The 10000-nt window shown below is 46.2% G+C and overlaps 1 protein-coding gene and 1 long non-coding RNA gene across 2 annotated transcripts in view; both read right to left on the bottom strand.

The window, feature by feature from the left end:
* LOC136837539 (uncharacterized) overlaps positions 1-10000 on the bottom strand; it is a 202216-nt gene that overhangs the window by 181446 nt on the left and 10770 nt on the right. The gene's annotated exons all lie outside the window — the stretch shown is intronic.
* LOC136837720 (uncharacterized) lies at positions 5652-6297 on the bottom strand. Its single transcript, XM_067102621.1, has 2 exons — positions 6024-6297; positions 5652-5803 (listed from the first exon to the last, which is right to left on the bottom strand). The coding sequence occupies exons 1-2, from the start codon at positions 6246-6248 to the stop codon at positions 5672-5674; spliced, it is 357 nt and encodes a 118-aa protein (XP_066958722.1). The 5' UTR covers positions 6249-6297; the 3' UTR covers positions 5652-5671.

Below are 10000 nucleotides of genomic sequence, written 5' to 3'. Positions count from 1 at the left end.
GTTACTCTACATTCTGCCTTGCAATGAACTTTACTCCTAAGGGTTTTATGAAGCTGAGACATTACTTTTAATAACACATTGGGACAATTTTCGTTAACAGGACGCAAAGTGATTTAAACACTTGCAAAAGAATAATTACTTTAGATTTGGTTACCCACTGTAACTTTATAAAGTGACTCGAACAATTGTGAATTAATTAAGATTATAGGACCACGTATATGAGGCTATGGCCAACAAATGAAAAGAAATGGTTATTGTTCAAGAATTAAAATACACGGTTACTTAATTTTAGATAAAATGCATGCGGTTAGTACAATCTGCCTTGAAGAGGCTGTGTAAATGAAAAACAGCGTTTATTTTTGTAAATGACATCCCCTTTTACACGATACTGTAATGACTATACATATTCGCATTGATAATTTATCTTCGTTTTAACGTACTTTGCTCAGCTATCGTTCAACGCGAGCTGAGGGATGACCCACACACCGGGAATTTGACAGTCGTGTGCGGGCGAGAGTATTCGCGAGGTTTTAATTCGCTAACCTTAAACTACGCTAATTTTATGCGTCTACTGCCAACTCAATGTTATGACGGGGCGAGCAGACAAAAGATGTGGGGTAGGACAAACAGCGATCTTGGAAGGAATGGAAGGGGGAAAAGGGATAATAATAACAAAAGGAAAATTACCAAGACGTTACGAATGAAACTTGACCGCATATGAAGGCGGGACACGTCCCTCAGAGCTTACAAAAGGGGCATTTAAATCACAAGGGCAAGAGTTTATGACTCGCGATTCATTAAAATAAAGATAACTAAATGACTAAAAGAAGGTAAATGATATTGGCAGAGGAGCTAAGGGAAAAAGAGTGAGGGTTTTATTGTGTTAGGCGGGAATTTTATCGTCCTACGCCTATAAATTACGGCCCGGACTATCCTTTCAGTCCCAGGGCGAGAAAAGTGCACCCGAAGGGCGCGACTCCTTCAGGAGGGGCTGACACGCACGCCCGGTGCCAAGGTATGGGCGCAAGGGCGTGCCACTTCTCACTCTGTTATTCTTAATGATTTATACATTGTGTGGGGAATGGTATCCCGTATTTAATTGCCTCTTGTGGGGATAATTTAAGGGAAGATTAGTAGAGGATGGTAAGAGATAGCAGTTCCTGAGGAACGGAAGAAGATAGAGGAGGGCCTGACATCCCCTTCTGGATTAGGGGTGCCAAGACCTTCGAAAGATGAAATGGTGGCACAGGTGCCATGGGAGCTCTAGAGCTCTTTGTAAACTACCTGGAAATTCCCACGCCCGTGGTAATTTCGCCTCGAGTCTTTCTTAATGGGACAGTCGTCCTCGGCCGGGGAAGCGGAGGGCCCGCGACCGGAGGGCGGCACGGAGTACCACCTGGGCCTGCTGATGCGACAGCTGACGCAGGAGTGTTCCGTGCGGGTTCTACCATGATCCGTCGCGGCTCTTGTAGTTCATCGCCAAGTGAGATATGGCAGAATCCTGACTTGCAATTGCGTCGGCGACGGGCTGAGGCAGAGAGGAGGCGGTCGGGGGTGGCGTGAGCGGCTCGCAGGTAACGTTGACCAGCTCAGGCACGGGTTGCGAGGCCGCACCTGCAGGTGAGCTTCCGCGGTGGTCGGGAGGAACCGTCTCTCTGACCGACGCTGGTAGCGGTGCCAGGCCGGGGGAAGAGAGGGGGTCCTGAGTTGGATCCCGTGAATGGAGATCGGCGTAGCGCTCTGGCGCTGGCACTAGGGCAGAGTCAGGCGCTATCAGAGGTTTCTTGGGCTCGTCGGTCGAGACGGACGAAGCTTGGCCCTGCTCGGGGCATGCAAGTGGCACCGGCAGGAATTTGGCATCTCCTGAAGGGAGATTTGATTGGGGCCCTGGCACTGGCACTGAGGCAGGGCCGGGCACTGGAATGGGATCGGGAACCGATCGAGGGGCCACTGTACATTGTACTCAGGTGGCACTGGTGGGGACTGCACGTCCTTCTGGTACCCAGGGGCGCCAGTCTTGGCTGAGGGAGAAGCGGGGAGGATTACTCGCGCCCGCGGAATGATTCGGGGAATGGGGACCCCAGATTGTCGTGATTTCGGTGGGGACTGAAAGTCCTGTCCCAGGATGACGTCATAGCCTCCGGGGAGATGGCTTGCTACTGCAAGATTGCAAATTTTGGATTGGTGAGGTCTTGTGACTCTCAATTGGACCGTAGGGAGTATCATTTTAAATTGATTTATTCCCTCGATCGTGACGAGTTTTCGTCTATTGACGATAGCTCCGTAGGGAACTCTGTCCCTTCGGATGAGGGAAATTTGTGCGCCCGAGTCCTCGAAGCAGTGACTCGGCCGCGCGGGCTCGCTACCTCGTGGAGGGGCCACGCATACAGGCCCTTCGGCGGGAGGGCCTAATGACTGGGGATCTGTGACGGCCAAGGCGACGGTGGGAGTAGTTGATTTATTATTGCGTGGGCATTTCGCCCATGCGGGAGAATGGCCATAGACCTTGCACGCCGTGCAAAAGGTCTGGCTAAAGTCTTTCCGCTGCCCCTGTGGAGGGCGCAGGCGAGTTATTTGTCGGTTTTCCGGGAGAGAGGAGCCGGTTTCTTGTTCCGCACAGTTCGGAGGAATGCCCCGTTTTCTTGCAATAATGGCAAGTTAGGGGCTTGCCCGAGTTCCCATTTTTGTGGGAATTTGAACCTCCGAGGAGGGACGGGGATTTATCTTCCGCCCCATGGATCCTTCTTGAGGGTGGTGAGTTTCCCACATGTTCTGCTATTCGGCAACACTCGGTGAGTGTTGCTGGGGCTTTTTCCACTATATGAGTGGCGAGGGCAGGAGGGGCGTAGCGCAGGAAATGCTCGAATTTAAACCGCCGAGTACCTCGGCGGTGTTAGTGGCTCCTTCGAATCGAGCCATTTTGTCAACGCCCGCTCCGAATGGTACGCCCAATCGGACCAAGTCTGGCCTGCTTCTCTGGGCTGCTCTTCAACGTCTCCTCCACCGCTCAGGGTAATCTCGCACGCCTTCGTAACTGCTTGGCGTGCGTACGGCTTCCCAGGTTCCCCGATCGTCTGCGGGAAGGGCGTGGTAGGCAACGAGGGCCTTTCCGCCCAGGAATTTAGTGAGAACAAGGGAGAGTTCCGCGGGGAGAGATCGCAGCATTCCAGGACTCGTTCGGCCCTTTCAAGCCATACTTCAGGCTTCGGACTCCGTCCATTTTGGCATGAACGAGTGAGCTTGGCTGAGGGCACTCATTCCCGCGGCAGGGGCGGGGGTGGCGGGCTGTCGTTCTAGCATCTGGAGCTCGTGGGCGCGCTGTCGCTCTCGATCTTCCCATTCTCGTTCCTCCTTTTCTCTTGGGCGATTCGTTCTCTCTCCTCTCGTTGTTCTTGGGCAATTCGTTCCCTCTCTGCACGTTCTTTATCCTTCTCTGCACGTTCTTTTTCCTCCCGTTGGTCTTGAGCGATTCTTTCTCTCTCCTCTCGTTGTTCTTGGGCAATTCGTTCCCTCTCTCTCTCTGCACGTTCTTTATCCTTCTCTGCACGTTCTTTTTCCTTCTCCTGCTCTTGAGCAATTCTTGCCCTCTCTCTCTCCTCACGTTCTCTCTCCCTCTCTTCACGTTCTCTTGCTCTCTCAGCCTTGGCATCGTCCACTCGCTCTTGAACCCATGCTCTCAGATCTTGCCCCGATAGTCCCATGTCCTTCCCAGCGGACATGTAGAATTTGAAATCCTCGTTTTGTTGGGCTCTGGTATTAGCCATCTTGGAATAATGAGTATAGGATATGTCTGAAAAGACTCAGGTTGTCTGAAAAGACTCAATTGCAGGAATCTGAAACACTCAATGGTTCAGACTGCAGGAGAATGGATCTGTCTGAATAAGACAGGTGATTAGTAAGTCTGAGGAGACTTTTTGTTAAAATTTGATATGTCTTGGAAAGACGTGGTTGTTCTTGGCGAACGAATTTTAATATGTGTCTCGGAAGACGTAGTTGGATTTTGTCACGCTCGGACTTGGCCGGCTGTAGCGTGAAGTTAAGGAGTTGTTCTAACGAACTAGAAATGATCAGTCCCGTAAGGGCTTAGATGTGTGTGAACTACACTATATAATGTCTCAAAGGACTTAATTTTGGGTTCCGCAGGAATGAGAAATTCTCGCCACGTGCGACGTAGAATTTTTGTATGAGTCTCTGAGGACTGGAATTTGGAGAAATTCTCGCCACGTGCAACGTAGAATTTTAGGAGTCTCTGAGGACTGGAGTTTGGAGAAATTCTCGCCACGTACGACGTAGAATTTTAGGAGTCTCTGAGGACTGGAATTTGGAGAAATTCTCGCCACGTACGACGTAGAATTTTAGAGTCTCTGAGGACTGAATTTGAGAAATTCTCGCCACGTGCGACGTAGAATTTTAGGAGTCACTTAGGACTTGGAATTTGTGGAATTTGAGAATTCTCGCCACGTGCGACGTAGAATTTTAGGAGTCACTTTAGGACTTGGAATTTGTGGAATTTGGAGGAATTCTCGCCACGTGCGACGTAGAATTTTAGGAGTCACTTAGGACTTGAATTACGATTCGTCCCTTAGGACTTAGAAATTACTAACGGGAAACCCAAAGAAAAATGTATGCTGGGAAATGAATGGGGAAAAAAAAAATGCTACACACGCGGGCATGGGCGGGGGTGGGGGGGGTGCAGGTCGTTTGGCCAACACCGGAGGTATTTTTAGATTCTGGGTGAATGAACCCGTATATTTATATACCGTCTAGGATTCCGGGGAATTTCCCAGTCGTCTGAGAGGATAACAGTACAACGGCCTAGTAATTTTCCCTATAAGCGGAGTTTAAATTTCGCTTTCCTAACACCTAACTCGAATTCTGACTACACTGAGAGAATTGTCAGCAATGCAAGCTGACTTCGTCGTGTCCCACGTGGGAATTTTATTCGCGCCTAAATAACAGTTCGCTAATTCGAAATGCGAAGTAAAAAGTTATCACAGAGGAATTTCTTTCGCACTATTCCTCGAAGCAAGGATATGGCAAAGATTTTAACACAGGAATTTTCACTATTCCTCGAAGCAAAAGATATGGCAAAGATTTTAACACAGAGGAATTTCACTATTCCTCGAAGCAAAGGATGGTTAGCACTGGTTATTTCCTAACTACCTATCCTGAAAGGCATGCATTAACGAATCTAATACGGCGGTTCTTTTTCTCTCAGTGATTACATGCGTCCCTATTTCTAATTCCTAGGAACAGTCACGATTGTAAAAAGGTTTTGCTAAGATTAACACATTACTTACGTGGAATTTTCTGGATCTGTGTGCTGGTTTTACACAAAAGGTTCGTAATTGTCTCGTACCCAGCTTAGCTTTGCTAATAGCTGATCTGGCAAGTTGCAAATGCAATAAAGCAACACTAGGGAACTGCAACTGCAAAACGAGATCTATGGCCAGGTCGCCATTTTTACGTTTTTCCGTGGTTTTAGTTTGAAATATGCTCTGTGAGACAGGTAGCAACAGTTTAAGTTAATTTAGCCTTGTGATTCTGACTTCGTGGGTACGGGAAAACGTAAAAAAAGAGGAAAACAAAAGAGAATTTCATATGAGCTTAGGGCTCTTGTTACTGAGGGAAATATTACGTAAAACACGTGGGCAAATTTAAAGGAGTGTATTTACATAAATGATATCAGTACGGGAAAGAGGAACTCAAGTAGATTACTATCCTGAAGGAGATTCCTACGGGATGGAATGAAACTTGGGGATTCCAGACACAGTCCGAGAAGCTTCCACGAAATAGAATCCCTCTGAAATGAGAGATATGCACATTATACGCCAGTAATGAAAATAGACAAAAGAATAATGAATTCGAAGCTGCACTGAGGGTGCCAAAGGAGTAATAAAGAATTAATACTGCCGATGCAAGAGGCGCACGGACATTAGACAAGGGAGATTTCTGGCTTTCTCTTAAGAAAATATTACGAGACAAAAGCGTGACTGAAATGGGGCTCTTCCAGGGCACTTTACCTTAGCAGATTTTCCGAGGGCGTGTAGAAGGCGGTCCGTGGATGACTTGCGATTTCCGAGGACGAGTTCTTCCACGTGGTGAGATGCAAGGGCTTCCGTAAAGCGGCAAGGCGATGGGGACTCCTCGAAACTCCAGGCAATGGCGTGTGGGCTCGAGGAATACGGTCGAGGGGCACGAGGAGAAGTATACTTTGGAAGGGCCACGTGGTTAGGATGCAAGGGCATCGGTGGGGCCAGGTGTTGAGGACGTCTTCACAAGTTCACTCCATATCTTCCAGCCCGCGTGTGTCTGGGACCTCGTGGGCTTTTGCCTTTATCCTCCCTATGGGACAGGGGGTGCGCCCAACACAGATGCTTTGACTCATTGCACCTGCTGCCCGCAGGGGAGGTTTTGGCCTGTAGGAGAAACGCCCAAGCCAGATTACTTTTGCCTCGAAGGAAAGATCTTTATCAAAAATGGGAGCGCCTTTTAATCCTTTAAACCTTGTTTTTAAGTCGATAGACAGATGGTCTACCGATCGGCCGGCTGGCAGTAAATGAACAACCAACGACAACAAAGGAGGGGGAGGTAATTTGCTAGCGAATTCTTGCTAATCATAATAATATATATATATATATATATATATATATATATATATATATATATATATATATATGTATACTGTACATATAAATATATATATATATATATATATATATATATATATATATATATATATATATATATATATATATATATATATATATATATAACAGAAGTAGGAGCTCTTATTCAGTCAAGACGATAGTGGGATGTACAGAATTTACAAAATATAACAAGATATAGCAGGGTCTCATGAAAGTTCAGGTCTGTGAAAATATATATATATATATATATATATATATATATATATATATATATATATATATATATATATATATATATATATATGTGTGTGTGTATATATAATGTGCCTACAAATGGTGAGATCTTACTATTCATATCGAAATATAAACCTATATATATAATCTATCTATAAATAATATCCAGTCTTTGATATCAAATTGAATATATTAACGTTTTTCGTCCGTCCTCTTTGCAAATGGTCAGATCTTCGTCCATCTATTCAATGCAGGTTATTGAAATTCATCCGTCCTCTCTGCAAATCACTGACCTTATAATCTCTTTGCAATGCAGGTCATATCCTTCGTCCGTCTTTGATTGCATCAAATTGACCTTATTAACGTTTTTCGTCCGTCCTCTTTGCAATGCAGGTCACTGACCTTCCTCCGTCCTCTTTGCAATGCAAGTCACTGACCTTCGTCCGTCCTTTTTGCAATGCAGGTCACTGACCTTCGTCCGTCCTCTTTGCAATGTAAGTCACTGACCTTCGTTCGTCCTCTTTGCAAAGCAGGTCATTGACCTTCGTCCGTCTTCTTTGCAGTGCGGGTCACCGACCTTAGCCCGTCCTCTTTGCAATGCAGGTCACTGACCTTCGTCCGTCCTCTTTGCAATGCAAGTCACTGACCTTCGTCCGTCCTCTTTGCAATGCAGGTCACTGACCTTCCCGTCCTCTTTGCAATGCAGGTCACTGACCTTCGTCAGTCCTTTGCAATTTTTGCCTTCGTCAAGTCACTTTGCAATGCAGGTCACGTCCTTTTCCGCCTCTTTGCAATGCAGGTCACTGACCTTCATCCGTCCTCTTTGCAATGCAGGTCACTGACCTTCCTCTTTGCAATGCGTCACTGACTTTGCAATGCAAGTCACTGACCTTCGTCCGTCCTCTTTGCAAAGCAGGTCACTGACCTTCGTCCGTCCTCTTTGCAATGCAAGTCACTGACCTTCGTCCATCCTCTTTGCAATGCAGGTCACTGACCTTCGTCCATCCTCTTTGCAATGCAAGTCACTGACCTTCGTCCGTCCTCTTTGCAATGCAAGTCACTGACCTTCGTCCGTCCTCTTTGCAATGCAAGTCACTGACCTTCGTCCGTCCTCTTTACAATGCAGGTCACTGACCTTCGTCCGTCCTCTTTGCAATGCAAGTCACTGACCTTCGTCCGTCCTCTTTGAAATGCAGGTCACTGACCTTCATCCGTCCGTGCAAGTCACTGACCTTCGTCCGTCCTCTTTGCAATGCAAGTCACTGACCTTCGTCCGTCCTCTTTGCAATGCAGGTCACTGACCTTCGTCCGTCCTCTTTGCAATGCAAGTCACTGACCTTCGTCCGTCCTCTTTGCAATGCAGGTCACTGACCTTCGTCCGTCCTCTTTGCAATGCAGGTCACTGACCTTCGTCCGTTCTCTTTGCAATGCAAGTCACTGACCTTCGTCCGTCCTCTTTACAATGCAGGTCACTGACTTTCGTCCGTCCTCTTTGCAATGCAAGTCACTGACCTTCGTCCATCCTCTTTGCAATGCAGGTCACTGACCTTCGTCCGTCCTCTTTGCAATGCAGGTCACTGACCTTCGTCCGTCCTCTTTGCAAGCAGGTCACTGACCTTCGTCCGTCCTCTTTGCAATGCAGGTCACTGACCTTCGTCCGTCCTCTTTGCAATGCAGGTCATGACCTTCGTCCGTCCTCTTTGCAATGTCACTGACCTTCGTCCGTCCAAGTCTTTCGTCCGTCAATGCAAGTCACTGACCTTCCTCCGTCCTCTTTGCAATGCAAGTCACTGACCTTCCTCCGTCCTCTTTGCAATGCAGGTCACTGACCTTCCTCCGTCCTCTTTGCAATGCAAGTCACTGACCTTCGTCCGTCCTCTTTGCAATGCAAGTCACTGACCTTCGTCCGTCCTCTTTGCAATGCAAGTCACTGACCTTCCTCCGTCCTCTTTGCAATGCAAGTCACTGACCTTCCTCCGTCCTCTTTACAATGCAAGTCACTGACCTTCGTCCGTCCTCTTTGCAATGCAGGTCACTGACCTTCGTCCATCCTCTTTGCAATGCAAGTCACTGACCTAGTATTTTACAAGACTTTTCACGCTAAGGAAAACGCTTGTTTTCATTGAAGCTTTGTTCTGACAGAAATAGAAAGGTTATCCTAATCATCTGCTATTGTTTGTTTTATGGTACCCATAATTCTTGGCCGAAATATTCCTCGCGTACAATTATTGCACTAAAAATTCTCGGTACATGTGTATGGATATATAAATTCCTGAACGTTCGATTATTCCCTTTCTATTTTTTTCTCGGAGGTGGGGGTGGGGGGGTGGGGCTACCCTTCTGAAATAATTCATTTCCAAGTTATCTCGAACACTGCCGTTATTACTGCCGATCTGAGCTGCATACTTGACAAAATCTGATGCAAATTTTCTTTCACTTTAGTGCTGGTAAAAAAAAAAAAAAAAATTGCGCAGGCTCCTTCATTTTAGCCCCCTTCAAGTTTAAAGAATATCAAAGCTGAGCCACTTGCTTTTATCAGTGTTTTGGAAATGACGGTAAAGTAAGAAGTTTTTAGACAAAAGTCGTTATGCTAAGTCTGGTTAAAGCTGCTTTCCGGAAAGTTTTCCCCCGGGATATCTTAGGCTTGGCTTTAATAGCTTCAGTGGACGCTTCTGCGGAATGACATTTCTGTCGTTTTTTCAAAGGTATCATGTGGGCGTGTGTGTGGGGGGGAGGAAGTTTCCGTATTGGTATATGCAGCTGTGCAAAGTTTACCTTTAATGGAAGTAGCTGTCTCAACACAAATTAGGTTTTTATTTTGTTTAACTTTCTCCATTAATCTATTTAATTTAAGAATACAGCCTGGATGAGAAATTCCTTGCTTTATTACTCTGTGGGCTTAAAACGCACCAAAAAAGAAAGAAAAAGAAAAAGAAAAAGAAAAAGAGTGAATTCAAATCTTTGTTAAATTCTGTCGATGTTTCTTAAGTTGTCATGTGTGTGGGGGAAGGAAGTTTGCTTATTGGTATTTACAACTCTGCAAAGTTTACCTATATTGGAATTGGCTGTGTCTTAACACAAATTAGGTTTTTCATTGTTTCACTTTATCTATTAAT

Source organism: Macrobrachium rosenbergii, chromosome 59 (assembly GCF_040412425.1).
Source record: "Macrobrachium rosenbergii isolate ZJJX-2024 chromosome 59, ASM4041242v1, whole genome shotgun sequence".
Taxonomy (NCBI): Eukaryota; Metazoa; Arthropoda; class Malacostraca; order Decapoda; family Palaemonidae; genus Macrobrachium; species Macrobrachium rosenbergii.
Note: the sequence above shows the minus strand (reverse complement) of the source record. Positions and strands in the feature narration are given on the sequence as shown.

What these genes read in the sequence shown, in the direction of transcription:
- LOC136837720 (XM_067102621.1), bottom strand. Translation starts at nt 6,248, where the DNA reads ATGCCCTTGCATCCTAACCACGTGGCCCTTCCAAAGTATACTTCTCCT. An exon ending in CCCTCGGAAAATCTGCTAAG is followed by an intron (nt 5,804 to 6,023) that starts GTAAAGTGCCCT and finishes CTCTCATTTCAG; the next exon opens with AGGGATTCTATTTCGTGGAA.